This window comes from Spermophilus citellus (assembly GCF_964194105.1).
Source record: "Spermophilus citellus genome assembly, chromosome: 14".
NCBI lineage: Eukaryota > Metazoa > Chordata > Mammalia > Rodentia > Sciuridae > Spermophilus > Spermophilus citellus.
In genome coordinates this window covers 86291553-86311430 of record NC_138194.1, presented here as the reverse complement: position 1 = coordinate 86311430, position 19878 = coordinate 86291553, and the positions used below count along the sequence as shown (strand labels likewise).

General features: G+C 39.5%; 1 protein-coding gene across 2 annotated transcripts in view; it reads left to right on the top strand.

Moving 5' to 3' along the window:
- SNTB1 (syntrophin beta 1) overlaps positions 1-19878 on the top strand; it is a 226776-nt gene that overhangs the window by 136062 nt on the left and 70836 nt on the right. For both annotated transcript variants that reach the window (XM_081266576.1, XM_081266575.1), the window contains one exon: positions 4272-4479. In XM_081266576.1, the coding sequence (XP_081122702.1) occupies positions 4272-4479 (208 nt within the window). The remainder of the gene's footprint in view (positions 1-4271; positions 4480-19878) is intronic.

The following is a 19878-nucleotide window of genomic DNA, read 5'->3' as shown; positions in this document are numbered from 1 at the left end:
GACTTAGTGACTCACATCTAAGAAAAAGAAAAAGTCAGAAGTCATGGGCTGAGGATGTGGCTCAAGCAGTAGCGCGCTCGCCTGGCATGCGTGTGGCCCAGGTTCGATCCTCAGCACCACATACAAAGATGTTGTGTCCGCCGAAAACTAAACAATAAATAATAAAAAATTCTCTCTCTAAAAAAAAGTCAGAAGTCATGATAAGACTTTGGAGACCAGGTCATAAAAGGCATTGCAGTTCCTTTGTGGGGGGTGACGAATGACTCCAAACCACTTAGTTTGGGAAACCAAGTTAAATCTCTTAGTTTATGGTACTAAATATTACATGAAGACACTCAAGCAGCCTCTGGAGGATTCCGTGTGGTAAAGAAATGAGGCCTCCTGCCAACAGCCAGAAGAGTGTGTCATGGTAGTAGTTAACCCTCAGCCCCAACCAAACTTTCAGATGTCTGCAGCCCCTGTTGACTGCAAACTCAAAAGGGTCCCTGAACTAGAAACAACCAGCTAAGCCACTGCCCTATTTCAATACCCACAGGAACTGCAAGATAATAAATGTTTGAAGTTTTAAGCTATTAATTTTGGGTAAAATTGTTACTCAGCAATAGATTACTAACACACTCTCTATTCTATTGTTCTATTGCCCTTCTGGTAATAACTACCCAGAGGTGCCACAGCTCTTTAGGGAGCTCAAGCCTGGGCTTAGAGGGATTGCCATGACTCTAATTCATATAATTTGTGGAACCTGTGAAGCATATACCCAGGCTTTAGTTACCAGAGAGTCTCATTCAATAGGTCTGGGATGGAGTCCAAACATCTATATTTAACTAAATGGTTAAAAAAAAAAAAAACTATTCAAGGGTTTCTGAGGAATACTTTTGATTGAGAACCTTTGCTGCTTGATTGATTTATATGTATGTATGTATGTATATATATATATATATATATATATGTGTGTGTGTGTGTGTGTGTGTGTGTGTGTGTATAATTTTTTAACTGTAAAAAGCCATAGGCCTCTCTATGTGTTCTGTCTTTGAGAACTGGCCTGGGAGAGTGCAATTCACCATTCAGCAAGTCTACCCAGGCTATTAAGGAAGTCTGGCAACCAACCCAACTCAATGATTTTTCTTATGAACCTCTAAGGCAGGTCTTCTCAAACCTGAATTGCATTAGGTTTACTGGAGGGAGATTGCAGAGCCCCACCCCCCAGGGGAACCAATAATGTTCATTTCTAATATTTCCAGTAAGTTCCCACATGATATGAATGCTGCTGGTCTGTGGCCACACTTGGCAAACCAGTGCTAAAAAAGGGTGGGACCGGGTAGTTAAACATTGCCTCTGACATAGTTCAGGATCCTCCTCACACTTCAGGCAACAACCACAATGTGTTCACCAGGTTTTTTTTGTCACTGTGTTTGTCTGACGAGAACAACTCAGGGCCAGGAACAAGAAACAACCTTCTAGGGTCCACCCCAAGTGACTTGCTTCCTCCAACCAGGGTCCACCTCTTACAGTTTCTGCCACCTCCAGATAATCCATTCAGCCCTGCATGTCTCAGTGGATGGACACACTGATGAGGTTAGCGCCCTCCTAATTCAGTCACTTCCCAGAGCTCCACTTCTGAGCATTGCTGCATTACAGACCAAGCCACCTGAGCCTTCAGATCCAAGCCATAACACAACAAATGAAAAAAAAAAAGTACCAGAGAATTACAGGGACAAAAGTAATCCATGGAGACAGAACTTCTAAGAATGATTATTTTGGAGGTTGGACCCTAGAACTGAAGGACAGAAGAGACTCCTGGGAAGCTTATATTTATTATTTCTTAAGTAGTGGTTACATAAATATCCATTCAGGCTTTACACATACAATTTGTGCATTTTTCCATGTGCTATGTATTTAAAAATTAATAATAATGATAAATGCTGTCAAAATCTGCAAGAAAGGGCCTCCACATCACAAGACTGTAACTCTGTTTATAAGTCACCTTTCTCCTAGGACCATGCTGGAATCTCTAGAGACAATATGCTCTTTTTGTTTTTGCTGGCACCATGGTGTGTGTGTGTGTGTGTGTGTGTGTGTGTGTGTGTGTGTGAGAGAGAGAGAGAGAGAGAGAGAGAGAGAGAGAGCGCGCAAGAGCGCGCTGGGGAATGGCTGGTTCCTAAGTGTCATTTCTTTACAATTAAGTGCAGGTCTTTGTAAGAAAACCTTGTACATAAAATATTGGCATATTTTAAATTCCTGAATTAATTAATATTGATGGAATACTCTGAAAAGCAAGTTGATCCCTCTTTAATTCGTTTCGAAAATCCTGGCTTGTACTCTGCCATGCAACTTCACTGAAGAGTAATAATTTTGGAAGGAAAGAAAATTCCACCAAGATTTATTGCCCATTTCTTTGAAAAGTACCTGAGAAGCAAAAGGGTTTCTTCCATCTAGTTGAAGACCAATGACATCTACAGATTCCCTGTTTTATCGCTTAAAACTTACAGTCTCACTGAAGAGACTTCTTTTGCAAATTTCTTACAAAGAATGTTAATTGCTAAAACTCCTCTAGAGACATCCCACTTTCCAAATCATTCCTTTTTCTACAATTTAAGTTTATAACTTAAAAGGTTTACTCTCAAAGGTTCATTTCAAATGTTAATGAGGGCAGGTTGCTTGGGACTACTAACTTTCAGCTGATGTGCAAAACTGATTTTGCAACTCAGGAGCTAAGGAGGACACTATTGGGCATGATTATTGAGGCTTATACTGGACTTCAGACCAAAGTGGAAGATAGTGGTTTGGCGTCCTCAATTTAAAACAGAGACATTTTAATGCAGAATTTGAATCCATTGGCTTTTGAGCCTACATTACAAGGGTCTGTACCCCAGCATCGCTAACTATGTGACTTTGAGCAAATTACGTCTTTCTCTCTCTTTCCAAACTTCAGCTTTTTCTTGTTAAGTAGGGTTAACACTATCAGACTATAGGACTATTAGGAACATTAGATAGAATAACATAAAAGGATTTAAAACTTTACTTAGCACATAGTAAAGTCTCAGGGAATCTTAGCATACTATTAAGGAATGAAAGGAAATGAACAAGTGGAAAATTTTAATCAGTTTTGAATTTTCTAATCCTCATATTTTTCTAATACAAACATGAATGAATAGATGATATTATTTCTGGCATATATGAAGTAATAAATAAGATATTTTTCCTCCCTATGATAAAAAGTGTCTTTCTCAAAATTATAGAGATGGAGAGCAGGTGAGTGACTGCCTAGGATTTAGGACGGTGATGAGGAGGGGGACATGTGACTATATAGGAGTAGCTGGAGGATCTTTGTGGCAATGGAATAGTTCTGAATCTTGATGTCAGTGTGCTTACCAAATATACACATGATAAAATGGCACAGAACTGCACACTCCTGTTGTACCAATGTCAATTGCTAGTTTTGATATTGTACTATAATACGTAAAATAAAACCACAAGGGGAAACTGGGTATAGGGCATGTGGGGCTCTCCGCACAATGTGCAACTCCACATTAATCTAGAATTACTTCAAATTAAGAAGTTACAAAGTACCCATCTAGAATTTCCTCCTTTTTACCACAATTATAGTAAGTAGCTATTTCACTCTGTATCTCAGGTGATCCAGTTTGAGTTCTGGCATAAGTTTTGGTGCTTGGCTTAAAATACAATAATCTTAGTGCACTTTTACCTATTGTTACCCCTTCCTAGGATAATTAACTTCCTGGATATAGGAGTCCAAGGATTAAGTGGTAGTTAATTGTACTACCAACATGGTTCCTAAAGATTACAATGTTTGAACATATTTTATTCCAAAATATTCTCAATTGATTAACACTGGGCAGTAGGATTAAACATGTGGCTAGATATTTTGTTCTCCTTCCTGCTGGTAACATCTGTGATGTATCTTACTAAATCCTCTGTGGATTGAATGAGTATCAGCTCACAGTTTGGAAGTCTTGATATGATACTTCTAGTAAGCTGGATAAGAAGGATTAAGGGTAACAGATATCCTCAATTCAGGTGATTTGGTGTTGCACAACACGTTCCCTGTATATACATAGATCAGTGTCTTGGTGATAGATAAACATTTGTGGATGAACAAGATGAGTGAATGAATGAATGGTGGGACCATGAAGGTAAATCATGAGATGCTGACACAGTCTAAAAGGTCTAAAAGAGGAAAGAATTAGCTCATCTTTCTGAGACCTGGTCTGCCAGGGACCTTTCTAATCCTTCTCTCTCTTCTTCTCCAGGCAGCTTGAAATCCACTCTCCAGATGCTAAGCACACTGTGATACTAAGGAGCAAGGATTCAGCCACGGCTCAGGCCTGGTTTAGTGCCATTCATGCCAATGTTAGTGACCTGGTGAGCCGAGTGATTGCTGAGGTCAGAGAGCAGCTGGGAAAAACAGGCATTGCTGGAAGCCGAGAGATCAGGCACCTTGGCTGGCTTGCAGAAAAGGTAAGGAAAACGGCGCCCTCCAAGGTTTTCCCTAGCCCCTTAGTGCTTGTAACCACCTGTCTCCTTTCACAGTCTGATTATCTCTCTTGCAGTTTATGTAGATTTCTTCTCCATTCCAACAGACTGCATGCCTTACTGCACTATATAGTAAATTTGTCTTAATCAGCATTGATTCCCCAACATATGAATATATGGCAGGTGTCACAGGGTCACCAATTGTTGAATAGATGAATGAGTGAGTTGATGAAGAGTTTGATTTTTCATGGTGATATTGTGAAGGGCAGAGAAAGTAACCCAAACTCAAAAGAACTGTTGCCTTGAGCAAAGAAGTCAACATTTTTGCTACAAAGGTTTTATGTGGTTTTTGATGAGCATACTCATTATAAATGACACAGGTCCTATAGGGATGACTGAATTACACATATTTAAATGATTGCAATGATAGTAAAAGCAAGAATTTCTTGGGGCTGGGGATGTGGCTCAAGTGGTAGCACGCCCTCCTAGCATGTGTGAGGCATTGGGTTCGATTCTCAGCACCATGTAAAAATAAAATAAAGATATTGTGTCCACCTAAAAGTAAAACATAAAAAAAATTTAAAAAAATAATTTCTTAAGCAACTGCTGTGTGATGATTCATGTATTATCTTGTATTTTATTCGCATTTTTAAGCCAGACAGTTCTAAATGTCATTTTTGATGAGCACCTACTTTGTGTCAGGCAAATCCCAATTGATATCGTACAGTAATACGTAAAATATAACCAAAAGAGGAAACCGGGAGTAGGGCACACGGGGCTCTCCGTACTGTTTGTGCAATTCCACACTAATCTAGAATTATTTCAAATTAATGAGAAGTAGTGTCTTTAAAACAAATGAGTGAGAAGTGGTATCTTTAATGAAGAGATTGTCTGCATCTCAGAGGACAGCTGTGGGAAAGAACTTTGCATAAAGTTGTCATTGTCACTCTGATTTCTTTCCCCAAGGTATGTGATGTGTTGGTGATAGTAAAACTCTTTGTGCCATCTCTTGAGAGTTACCATGCTCTTCATTTCACAGGATTGAACCTTTGCCATTGTCCTCACACCTGATTGCTGTACCTCGAGTTTGACCTTAGAACACTAGGCTTTGGGGACAGTTTGACCTCCCAGTGACTCACATTCTAATAGGCAGTAAATGGGGATAATGATTGTTGCAATAACAGTTTTCCTGCCAGTGAACCCTGTCATCTGAGAAGGCCCAGTGAAATGGCACTTGAAAACAATACTTAAACATGGCATTCGGCTGCTGGCCACCATTGTTCTTTGTTTGCACCAGTTCACACATGGATCTGCACCTCAGAGTTCAAAATACTGTGGGTCTTTTGGTTTGGCATTGTCCCATCTCTTACAGATTTTAGAGAACTAAAGAGACAACACGGGTGGTGGAAGCATCAGAATCATAAAAACAGCCCTCAATCAATCTTCCATGAAGGCAGTGTTAGGGCCCTGACTACAAACAACACTATAAATCTGAATGATTAACACATTTTTAAAAGGCCCATTCTCGAATACTTTCCACTTTCACTCTCCCCAAATACATGTTTTCATTGGGAGAAGGCCTTATAGTCAGTAATCTTACAGTTGCAAGTAACAAAATGCTCAACTCAAGCAAAAGGGAGATGGACATATAGACTCTGATAACTAGGATGTCCAATTATGAGCTTCAGGCATGCTAGGATGCAAGGATTCCAATACTAATATTAGGCACACCTCCATCTCTGTGTTCCCCGTCCACTTTATACGTTTATTCTCAGTCAAGTCCTCTCTCCTTGGCCTGATAGCTCCAGGTTTATTTCTCCTATACCTTGCTATCTCCATGAGTGGAGGCCTCTGTGCTCCAGTCGTTCCCACACAGGACCTGAATTGAAATCTAATTGGATTTACTGGATCATATGTGGAGCTCCAGTCGGTACCGAGAACAGCTTCACCTAAGTTCTGTGCACTGACAGATAAAGAGGTGTGGTTCCCAAACGGAAAAAATAGGGAGCTCTACAAGGAAAAGAGTGACCAGGTACAAGAGAGGCAAAGGCAACAGGGTTTCACAATGGAAGGACAGGGTAGAAACTGATTGTAATGAAGAATGTCTTCACTTGGTTAAGTTCCTGTGTGGACCTGTATGGTCCTATGAGTGAGATGTGCCACATCTTCAGGGTCCTGGCAGGAGATAGATAGGAAACCTAAAAGGTATGGCTAAGAAGGATTTAATGTGGGGATAGTGTATACGGTATAGCCAAGGTAAGGGGAATGAGTAGGAGATGGAGAAGAACCCCAGGGCTCACAGTGTGAGAGGCCACTACCAACAAAGCAAGGAGAAGGGCAATTCTTTAAAACTAATAAGCTCTGAGGCTCCTTAAAATGGCCTCACACTCCTAGCTATGGTGCCTTCCAACCCCTGGTCACTACTCTCCTGGTGGTGTCTCCCAGTGGCTGAGGCTAACAAGAAGATGGAGGTAAGGGAGCCCCAGTGATGTGCTCTGTTAAGGTGACTGAAACCCCCAGGACACAGATCAGAAGGGAAGAGGGCAGAATCTGGATCTGCAGGGGCACAGGGAGGCTGGCCAGCACACATGTTCTGGCAGCTTCCCAGTAGCTGAGATGGTCTCAACTCTTGCCTCATCTCTTTAAACACAGTAATGTTTTTTGTTTGTTTGTTTTAGTTAATTAATTTATTAATTTTCCTGATTTGTTATGCATGACAGCAGAATGCATTTCAATTCAGAGTACACAAATGGAGCATAATTTTTCATTTCTATTGTTGTACAAAGTAGAGTCACACCATTCGTGTCTTCATACATGTACCTAGGGTAATGATGTCCATCTCATTCCACCGTCTTTCCTACCCCCATGCCCCCTCCCTGCCCTTCCCTCCCCTTTGCCCTATCCAAAGTTCCTCCATTCCTCACATGCTACCCCCTACTCCCATTATGGATCAGCATCCACTTACCAGAGAAAACATTCTGCCTTTGGTTTTGGGGGATTGGCTTACTTCACTTGTCATGATATTCTCCAACTCTATCCACTTACCAGAAAATGCCATGAGTTTATTTTCTTTCAATGCTGAGTAATATTCTCTCGTGTATATATACCACAGTTTCTTTATCCATTCATCTAGGAGGCCATCTAGGTTGATTCTACAGTTTAGCTATTGTGAATTGTGTTGCTATAAACATTGATGTGGCTGCATCACTGTAGGATGTTTTTAAGTCCTTTGGGTATAAACTGAGAAGTGGGATAGCTGGGTCAAATGGTGGTTCCATTTCAAGTTTTCTAAGGAATCTCCATACTGTTTTCCAGATTGGTTGCACCAATTTGCAGTCCCACCAGCAATGTATGAGTGTGCATTTTCCCCACATCCTCCCCAACACTTAATGTTGCTTGTATTCTTATTAACTGCCATTATGAGTGGAGTGAGATGAAATCTTAGAGTAGTTCTGATTTTCATTACTCTAATTGCTAGAGATGTTGAACACTATCTCCAGGATTTATAAAGAACTCAAAAAACTTAACACCAAACAAACAAACAAATCCAATCAAATCAATAAATGGGCTAAGGAACAGAACAGCCACTTGTCAGAAGAAGATATACAATCAATCATCACAAACTGTGTTTAAAATTATTACTATTTGGATAGTTGAAAGACTGTAATGTATCATTCTTATTGATATTGATAATTTTTCCAAATGTTTAATTTTTTTACTTACCAACTGTCTTATGTCTTTTGCTTATCCCAAATCATTTGTAGACCCATTAGTAGACATTCCCGTAGAACAGTAATAAAGACATATAAAAAGTTCTTCCTGTTTTGGGAAAGTTATTGTCAGATGATGCATCATCATAGATGTATCCTGAAGTATCTTATCTAACATCTCATAACAGCAGAACGGACTTATCAGGGCCATTATAGAAGCAAGAATATTCTTTATTGCCTTCATCTTTAAACTTCTCAAAGGATTTTCATAGATCAAATCCAAGGGAACAAATCCAATCTGGAAATTTTTTGAATAAATATTTAATATTGAATCCTGCTGTGGAGAAATATGAATGGTTTTTAGCCAAATGTTAAAATGAATGGAAAATCCTTAATACTGTGCTTTCATATATTATCACAAATATCAGCAAATTTGCTTGGTATTTGTAAAGATATAAAATATGATCCTATATATATTCAGCTATAATTTACCTTAAATCGATGTCCTTTGTCTTTGCCTTGACTGTTAAACTTTGATTTTGTAGAGGAATAACAGTAGCTCTGTGGCAAGATTGTGCCTATTATACTTAATTTCAAGTCTTTGGAAGTGGGGTTTACATGAACAGCAATATCAACTTCCTTTTTAAAATCCTGTTCAGTGCAAATCCTAACACCTCCTTGACACTACACCAGAGGAAAACTTACATTAGCATTTTTCTTGTCTGCAAGGTAGTCTGGGAAGTTGAAGAATGACTCCTGAGAAATGATGAGGGTCCCAGGGACTCAGGAGAGTTTGCTGCACTCCCAGAAAGAAGGACAATGAGAGAACAGCGCAGCCCACATTAGTACAACCCAGAGGAAGGGCAGAGGGCTGGCCCGAGACTGGTCTGCAGGGGGCGCTCATCTTAGGGAAGGCAATGAGGGCACCTGAGTTATGGAAGATCTTGAAAGCTGGACAGAATGGTTAAATTTGACTTGGTATGTGAGAGGAGCCTTCCTACACAAAATCAGAGAGAAAGGGACTTAACGGTGCTATATAACCCATAATTTTCTTCCTACACATGAGAACTCTGGGCCCCAGAGAACGGAAGTTGTTTTATCAACAGTCACATTCAAAATTAGGATGCAGAAATCTTTAGAGAGCAGGACAATGCTGTGAGATATATATATATATATATAAATTTAATTTCTTAAAGAACCCCCTGCAGTTCACCTACTACAGTCGCTTGATTTCTCCTTGAGCTCGAGAAACCTTTCTCTGGATTCTGCAGTGACAAGATTAGTGCAAGCCCGGAATGGGGTAATTTCCCTTGTTCCTTGACCCCTGGGTCCTATGTGCCATGCTAGGGAGTCTGGTACTGCTTTTCTCTAGGAGCACTGTCACCCCGAATTGGCCAAGCGCATCAACAAAAAGCCTTTCCCACATCCTACTAGCTCCAGTACTTTTGAATCTGCAAGCCCCAGTCTGGCCCAGAGGACCCATAAATACTAATTTCTACCCTGAAATGTAAAATGCTTCAGGCCCCAAACATTTTTCCACTGTTGTTTTTTGATCTTTTCAGTTATCTATGCTTTGAGCAGTTTTCAATGGTCCAGTTTCAGACAAGGAAAAAAACAAACTAAGTTGGAACTACCTAAGTTGGGAAAACAATAATTATCAGAAACATGGCAGAATCTTGGGGTTATTTCATGTCCTGCTTATCAGCCATTACCTTTGCTTTGCTTCGCATGGTATCTCCATTTGCACACAATTTCTTTTCAAATTAAAAATGCAAAAAAACAACACAGCAAAACAAAATCCTAGTCAGGAGCTTTGAGATGCAAGTTCATTTCTCAGTCTTACTCATTCCCATTTCAGATTCTTTCAAATGGGAACTTTTCCATAGCCATGCCTCTCCCCTGATGTTATTGGAGGAAAGGATGTTGGTAATTCACACTTATTATGTGCTTAGTCTGTTTCAGGCAATGAGCTTTAATAATCCCAATCCTATAAGGTAATCCTGAAGAATCTGAGAGATGTTTCTAAAATCACTCCTTTGGTATGTGGCAGAGCTAGAATTTCACCTTCTCCTTCCAATTCCAAAACCCAGCACCTTCCACTAAACTGAGCTAATAAAGGGATCTGGGGAATGTCTATCCATATGAGTAAGGCTTCCCAGAGGCCCCTCTCATAGCAGATCAAAAGTAAAGTTTCAGAACTGTGAGACACATAGAGGTAATTCAATGCTTCATTTACAATGGTGAAATCAGGGGAAAGCAGCACTGCTAAAATCTCCTATTCACTCTCATCCATATCCATCCCATATCTTCAACTGTTTCCCTTTCTGACACAAAAATAAGAAAATCAAGGAGAAATTTTCTTTTCTGTTTCTCCCTTTCATTCTTTTTAAATTTTTTTCTTTTGAGATACACATGACAATAGAATGAATTCTATCATTATACATATAGGGGGTAAAACTTATTCTAATTAGGATCCCATTTTTGCAGTTGTACATGATGTGGAGTTACACTGGTTATGTATTCATGTATGAACATAGGAAAGCTATATTGGTTCCATTCTACTGTCTTTCCTATTTCCATCTCCCCATCTTCCCTTCAATCCCCTTGCCTAATCCAATAAACTTCTATCCACACCCCCTTTTTGTGTGTCAGTATATCAGAGAAAACATTCAGATTTTGTTTTGGGGGGGGGGATTGGCTTGTTTCACTTAGCATCATAGTCTCCAGTTCCATACATTCATCAGCAAATGCCATAGCTCCTTTATTCTTTATAGCTGAGTAATATTCCATTGTGTATATATACCACAGTTTCTTTATCCACTCATCATTGAAGGACATCTAGGTTAGTTCCATAGCTTAGCTGTTGTGAATTGAGCTTCTAGAAACGTTGATGTGGCTCTGTCACTGTAGTATGCTGATTTTAAGTCCTTTGAGTATATACTGAGGTGTGGGTTAACTGGGTTAAATGGTGGTTCTGTTCCAAATTTTCTGAAGAATCTCCTTGTTGATCAGACATTTCTGCTTAGGTCCCTCCTTGCATTTTCCACACAATAATCTTTTTCCTTTCTTCTTTTCTTTCTAGTTTTCTACGATAGAAATCCAAAGAACAGATCTTACAGAGACTGAAATCATCTTTGATAGGACAGGTTAAGGAAAGACAATTTGTACACACACACACATACACACACACACACACACACACACGCTGCTGGCCTTGCTTTGCACATTTTCTACCTACAAATTTTAGTTGTCATGATATAATAAGCGTAAATAAATTCATAAGTGCAAACCGTGCCACTGGCTTCTCACTCTACAGATCACTGTGTAGATAACAGATGTGATCATGACCAGTGACCAAGAACATCCCTTCCTTCAAAGTCAGTGCACACAGAGACAGCAAACGGTATAGTTGGGTTTCCTCCCTGTTTCCCAGGACTGAATCTTTGGGACATGTTATAAGAATGGTTAATAGGAAGAGAAAGTTGTTCAACAAAGACAGCAGAAAAGGAATGAAAAGTGAAATGTTTAATGTTAGAATTACTGGAAGTGACATCTGAACCCAACACTGATATAATTATAGACGAAATAGTTGACAGAGCCATTGCTGACAGATATACAGTCAGAACTTAGTGAAAGTGAACCTACAACCTTAGGTGAATGGAGTATCTGTGAACAGAGGATGAAGTGGCCCAAGACGAAGTGACGCGGGTGATGACTTCACAGTGACAAACTCTCAGAGACATGACACATCATTGAAAGTGCAAATGATACCGGGTTGCTAGCTGATCCAAACTCAGATTGGTTTTGACAGTCTGCCAAGGCACAGAACAGAAGCTTGCTTTGTCTCATGAATTGTGTGAGGCAAAGAAAGCAACAAGCCATGTTCAATATACTGATGATACATTTTTATCAGGAATATAAAGCATTTATTTCCCAATATGTCTAATGTTCATAGGTTTCTAAGTACATATTAATTTTACTCTGTTTTCATTTTTCTACATATGTGTAAGTAGCTGTAAAACAGTTTGTAATATTTTGATTAAAAAAGTGTAAAGGTCAGGCAACAACCCTATTTTTTCCAACTGATGATAAAGATCCCTTAGTGTGGTTTCAGCTTTCACAGCCATTTTTCCATTTTTATAGTCTTAACACTGCTGTGCCAAAGCAAGACTTCACCTTCCCCCCAACCCTGCCCTCTTTTTTTCTTCTTTTTTGGTACCAGGGATTGAACACTGGGGCACTTAAATTTTTATTTTGAAACAGGTTCTCACTAAGTTGTTTAGGACCTCGCCAAGCTGCTGAGGCTGGCTTTGTGATCCTCCTGCCCTGACCTCCCAAGTTGCTGGGATTACAGGTGTGCACCACTGCACCTAGAAAGATTATATTGATCTCACTGTTTCTCTTTGTATCTCTCTATCAGATATCCATCATCTTTCTATCCATCTAATCCATCTTATCTATCCATTCATTTATCCACCTGTCCCTATTTATTTTCTGTTTATTTATGTAAACCGATAGCTCTCTCTATATATGTGTATATACAAGTGTATGCATATGTTCACATGTTCTATTTTCTCACATACTTTGTACTACCACTCATTTTTAGTTTTAACAATAGTGATTTTTTTTACTCCCACCCCAAATTCCAGGTAAATATAACCAAGTAATTTCATTTGCTAGCCGTATTGCCCAGCTATATTAAAAGAATCTCAAGTGTGAATGTAAAATAGGTATGACCTGAGTAAAGCAGGCTGGTGGTAATCAAGATCTTGACAGTGTAATTAATGGAATGATATTTCTGGAGTCTCTAAATATATCAGCCCCACCATCTGCCTGAAAATCACCTAAGTCGGAATTTCCCACCACTTCTTCCAGGGAGAAAATAGTCTCTGACCTGAGGGAACTCCCTTCTGATAAGAGATAGAAATAAACTATTCAGCTTACCCTTGGCTTGCATCATCCTTAAATCTAGACTGTTGGTTGTTCCAGAAAACACAGACTGTTAATGCAATTAAGCGTTAATAGGTCTGTTGTGTTGCTTTAAAAAGCAGTCATCAAGTTCCTGAATGAATCACCCCTGAGATGGAGGCAGACTGAGGAAAGCCTGACAACAGCTTGGGTAGCTTCACGTTAGTCTTTTGCTGTACATGTTTAAATTAAATGTGCTAGTATGGATGTAATTCAAATTGCCCCCCTCTTCTGAAATATCAGAGAATTCAGATGGAGATGGGTAGTTGGCAGAGGCAGCAATCATGAAAGGATGAAGATATGCCCCCTTTTCTGCATGACGTGGCAGCACAACTCATAATGTTGCAGGGCTACCATGGAAGAGCAAAGGCACGTCTCACTCCTGATATACTGGTCCACACAACCGCATGTGGGCTTGCTTCCACCTCTGTAGAGCAGACAGTAGAACTCGAGATAGAAATAGAAAATCTCCCCCAGCCTGACTGTATGACTGTTAGATTCTGGGTCCCTTTGTGTTCACCCTATTGCTGAGAGAGGGACTTTCCATCTTAACCAGAGTGAGATGTTTGAATACACAATACCACACTGGACAGATGAGATTGGTAGCAGTTTTCAGTCACACCTCACAACCTGGGGCAGGAGGACCCTCTGGGTTGTGCTTTTCACATTGCCACAGAGCAGACTAAAAGACTAGAAGTGTTGGAAGCAGGTTTTGTAGGAACAAGAAGGGGAAGTGCAACTGGTTTTTTTGAGTCCTTTTTCAGATTGTTATGGAAATAAAACATCTTAGGTTGAAGGCCAGGTGGAGTCCTTAACCTGGTCCAGCAGTTATGAGATCTAGCACGATGGCACAATTCCTACTGGGTGGGGATCCTTTCAGTGAGAGCAGAATTCCCCAGTAGTCCTTTGGGATCAACCAAGGCTCAGCGATGTCAAGGCAACACATGCCAATTTAGGCTTCTGGGGATCACTGGACCTTACATCCATCAATGCCTTTAGACACAGCCTGAGATGGAGATTGTCAGGGAGTGAATTGCTGGGGAGGCTTTTAGGAACACCCTGTAAGGAAGTGAGTGAAGCAGGAAAGACAGGGAGGAGGCTAAATAAAGATGTGGTACCAACTAAAGTATAGCTGAAATATCACCTCTCCTGGCGCTCTAGAGTGTACATGGCCACAGAGCTCTCCCATCTTAAGCCAAAGGAGCAAGGATGCCATCTACCCATTGACCATGGACTCTCTGGAGGTGAAGAGAGACCACTTTGATCATGCAAGAGTAATTCTCTTGAGAAGAGTGACACTGTGGACAGCCAATATTCATGTGCAATTTGGTTGCACTGTCCTAAGAAAGAGGATTTTGGTGGAGGACCAACAATAACTACCATAACCACCAGTATGCGCCCATGATGGAGGAAACTTCAGCAGACATACCTCAGAACTTTAGGTGGGAAAGAGATGAACATGGGGAGCAGTTCTGGAACATGTGGAAGCGTATACGCACCACCTAGAAGTGTAGCTTTACTTAAAATTCTATTAGCTCCCTTGGCATTTCCCTGCTCTTCCTCTCTCACAGGATAGAATAATTATCTTTTGATGCTTTGAAATCCCCAAACATCATTTTCAGAGTCCCTTTGCATCCTTACATTTTTGTTTGGGGCTTTTGATTACTCCTAATAGGATTAGGCCGCAATATTTCTGAAGAAAGGCAATTTAGCACGTTTGGCATGTTCATGTTCTGTAGGCTAAATCAGCTACAAGGTTTATCAAGTAAGTACATTTGACATTTTTATATTGATTTTATTTAGGACTAGGGATCGAAATACAGGTGTAATTGGAGTTCTGGAATCTGACCTAACAATATCTATAGCTGCCTATGACCTGCATCAAGATGAACGTGAGGAACTTCAGGGAGGTCAAACAGGACTCTCATCATTACCCCGCTCACTTCTCTGTCATGACAGTTCAGAGAGAGGCCCTAAAATATTCCCTGGTCTGTTTTTGACCCACATATTTCCACCTTACAGAGAAAAGAGATGGGTTATTTAGGTCTGATTCCTATAGAGTGTCTGGGAGTTCACTAGCCCATGTCTGTGAAGTGAATGGGGCAGGGACCAGTGGTACTGGCCAGGACATCTATCCCTGTTGCCAATAGACACTGTGACACATTCTCTCTGGGAATAAAGTAGAATTTACCTCATGTCTACTAAGTGTCTTTTCTGTGGATTGGAAGAATGGGGAAGAGGGAACTCAAGCACCTGGGTCTCATTTCTGTGTTCTAAACAGTCATCATTTCACAGGAAAATGCTTAGATGGTGAACTGTCTGTAATTTAGGGATTTCCTCACTTGGAAATGTCGAGTTTTTTTTTTAAAAAAATTTTATGTGTGAGATGCAGGTGTGTTTGAATAGCTGTCCTTTATTTCCCATGAATTTATTATCCTTTTAATGTAATAAGACTAGATTGAAAGTCAGAAAATAAGAGCTCTTCATTCAGCTTGCCTGTGGCTTTGCTGTGGCCTCCAGCAAGTAAAACTCAGATATATGTCTTACTTATTCTATGGGCTTTAAGAACTGTGAATTCTTACAGAGCTCTAGAGCTGGAGTAGCAGAGAAAAATGATAGACTATGGATTGGCAATTTTGTGGTACTTGGCCACAGTTATGTAGCCAGTTTGTAATAGATGTGAGCGAAAAACACCCCTGTCTGACTTTCAGTCCAGGGCATACGTGACTCTACTAGGGTGATCCTCACCATGCATGTAAACAAGATCAGAACTCTTTGGAGTTATGTAAAAGCATGATCTTGCCATTGTTCTTTGGCCACTAGAGAGTATGGGAGATTTCCAAGGGAGCATCTGGAACTTTGGTCAGGTCAGAGGTAGGGACAGAGATGAGGAGAACCTTCTAGAGAGGAAAATTCCAAAAGTAGAAGAGCTCTCTGAAAGAATGAGAAAGAACAGAAGAGTAAAACCTTGAGGAGCATCAGGAGGAGGAAATGGAGAAGTTGGTTTCTAGTAATAACCCATTAACCAATACCTGTTTTTGCCTAAGTGTAATTAATGTTTTCCTCCTGTTCCAACAGGCTTCTAGAATAGCAATCACAATGTATATCATTGGGCCTGTTTATCAAACTACTCTGTCATGGTCCCTAAAACACACAATTGTAAAGTTCATCTAACTTCTGAGCTCCCTACCCTACCCTCCACCTCTCCATTCCTCACTTTGTTCTCTTACTCTCTGCTTTACATACAACCCAACCAAATTTTATGGGAAATACAGTCTGATTCTTCTCAGTTGCAGGTTTCCTGGACTCTTTACTCCATCCTCTTTTCCCCAGTTAGCTGTCAACCTGTTATGCTGCCTTATAGATCATTGGTACCCCTACTAAGGGGTGCAGAGGGAAAAATGCATATTAACCCAATTGGATTTTTGTCGGAGGCTTTGGAAATAAATATGCTGGGGCACTCCTCAGGGAAGATGCAGTTAGTAGACATACCCTGAGGTCAAAAGTGTCAGTACACAAAACATAAAAATATCCCTGGTATATGTGGAGAGGAAGAGTGCTGTGTTTGTGTGCTGATATTTGCTGCACAATTTAATAGACTATATCTTAATTGCTGAATTCAGGCAACAAGCCTTTTGACTAAGGTGGATTTGGGTACATGGAAATAAGATTGGAGTCCACTAAGTCCAAAAAGAATTTATTGAATGAATATGGAGGAAGCAAAGAAACATGACAGAGGTTGAAATAACAGCATAATATAGGAGAAGAAGAGTGGGCTTTGGACAGGGACCTACCAAGATTTTAATCCGCACTTTGTTGCTTACTGGTTAGGTGACTAATAGAAAGTTTCCTGATGTCTTTAATCCTCAGCTTTTGGTCTATTAAAAAACAAGAAGAAGAAGAAGAAGAAGCATTAATACCCTACCTTAAAAGAGAGTGTATGTTTCTTAAATGAAATATTTTCTGTGCAGTGTCTGGCACAGGGCTGGGCACAAAGCATCAATACGTTTAATGCAGCAGATGAGACAATCAGCCCTCTAGTTGGCTCAACTTATTGGAAATGTGGGACTCACTACTAAGGAATATTTTTGGGATGGAATTTGTATGGCAGGTTTTAGAAATCTCCAACTTGTGAATGCTACTAAATACCTCTACAAAATTTTCCCTATCAAGTTCATTGAAAAGAATTTTCATTGATCCTTTCACTAAAATATTGACATGTCATAGGGCTTAGACTTACTTACTAGCTCAATATTTTAATCTTTATCTCTAACTTCAATTTCCTGGCACAGAACTGTCACTTTCCTAGAGTTATCATCATCAGTATTGTCATTTGGCTTTTTATTCCATTTTACAGGAAGAAACCTAGCATCCCAGTGTGGAGTGTGTGTCTGAAATGACTTTCTTTAAGGGTGGCACAGCACAGCCATACTGAGGTGCCCTGCAGAGCACTCAGCTGCCTCTTCCAATACTGGGTCAGCCCATACTTTCAGAACCAGCCTTTAGCAAAATTACAAATGACTATGGATCATCTGTGTCCAGGGTCACACAAAATAAAAACTGTAGTGAATGAGTCAATAAAAACCAAAGATCTCCTGAACTTCATGAAGAATCCAAATGTGTACCCAACAAAAGAGCTTCTGAAATTAGAGAGCAAGAAGGATCAGTATGAACTGGGATTTCCAGGGAAATGTGGAAGGAAGAAATTGGACATGAACTGGTCTATAAAAAGAGGAAAGATTCAAAAGCTTTGTATGGGTCTTATGTGACTCACAGCTTAATCTCACAGAAAAAAAAAATCCTTAAATAAAAAGAGTGTTACTTGAAAAAAAAAAAGTCCTACTTGATGCCTGGAAGAGAGGTCATAAATCAAAGTATATAGATCCATTCCAATTTCCCTGGAGATGGAATGTGAAATTCATGTGTATATAATTTTAACCAAGACCCTATTAACAATCTTGTAGAAATAATTCCTTGTTTAATTAACTGCCAGTTATAAAAACAACTTTCTAAAGTGTACATAAACTTGGTTAAATAAGACAATTATAACTAAATGTATAAAATTGAGTTTTTAACAAAGATATAAAATAATGTCTTCAAAAATACCTGTCTGTCTTCACTGGAAGATATCAAAAGTTGAAGGAAGGACTGGAATTGTGGCTCAGTGGTAGAGCTCTTACCTGACATGTGTGAGGCCCTGGGTTCAATCCTCAGCACCACATATAAATAAATAATAAATAAACAGACAGATAAATAAATAAATAAATAAATAGATAGATAGATAAAAGATCCATTTACAACTAAAAATGTTAAAAACAAAAAAGGTTGAGGAAGAATCTGTGGGAAGCTTAGGATTCTTGATGACTTTTGTGGAAACTAACCCATACAGGTATATTTTATTGTTTTCTCCTCTTTTTACCTAAGCCTTTATTGTTTTTTTTTCCATATTTTTATTGGTACACTACAGTTGTGCATAATGGTGGGATTTATCGTTACATATTTGCACATGCACACAATATAACAATACAATTTGGCTAATATTCTTCCCAACGACTTCCCCTTTCCTTCTCCTCCTCCCTCCCCATTCCCTTTCTTATACTCTTCCCAAGATCTCTCTTCAATTTTTATGAGGCCCCCTACCAGCTTTCTTTTCCTTTTTCCTCTTTAGCTTCCACATATGACAGAAACCTATCTGAGTTCAACTTATCTCCTTTAACATAATAGTCTCAAGTCCCATCCATTTTCCTGCAAATGACATAATTCTGGTCTTCTTTATGGCTGAACAGAACGCCATTGTGGAGTTCTACCGCATTTTCTTTATCCGTCCATAGTTGGGCTGGTGCCATAGTTTGGTGTTGTCAATTGTGCTGCTATAAACATGGGCTTGAATCCATGGTTAAGCTTTTCCTGTAACAAACAAGGACCTTAAAAACAATTGCGAGTACTGTATTTGAAGCAGACAGTTTTCTGGAAACTACATGCACCTTGATATTATCCCAGGAAGGCAGACCTTAGAAATATGAAAAAAAAAAAACTTCTCCGGACACAAGGGTTTTTATCATTTGATCTTTTCCACCTTGTTTTTCCTCTGCCCTAAGCTTCACGCATCTAATTTGAATAATAATTAGGTTACCACACAAATAGAATCTAACAGGTATAAGGCCAAAATGGAACTGTCATAAGAATCTGTGTTTTTTAAAAAATTCATTTATCTATCATCTTTAGGGATTGAACATATTTTTGCTTATAAATAATACCATGTTTTTTAAAAATAACAATGTTTGGCTAGACATTTGCTTATTTATTTGCTGAACGTTATTCAGTACCTATAATTCATTCATTTAATAAATATCTATTGAGTACATGGAACAGTATATGAACAGCCAAGCAGTCATAAGTACCAGAACTGTCATGGTGAACTACACAGATGCTACAGTGGAGCCTCCCAGGAAGGTGGATAACCTGTAGGCCATTCAGTCATAAGTGCCACAAAAGTAACAGGCACTATGTACCTAAGGAAGAGGGGATTTATTTTAGGTAATTATGTATAATTGTCAAGGCAATGGGTTGGAGATGCAAAGGTATTTTCAAGAAACTTCTTTTCATCGAGAAGACAAACATGAAAACTAAGAATGTCAAATATAGAATCGTGCATGCTATCCTGTATTTCTAAATTAAATCTGTGAGGACTCCAAAGAAAGAATAA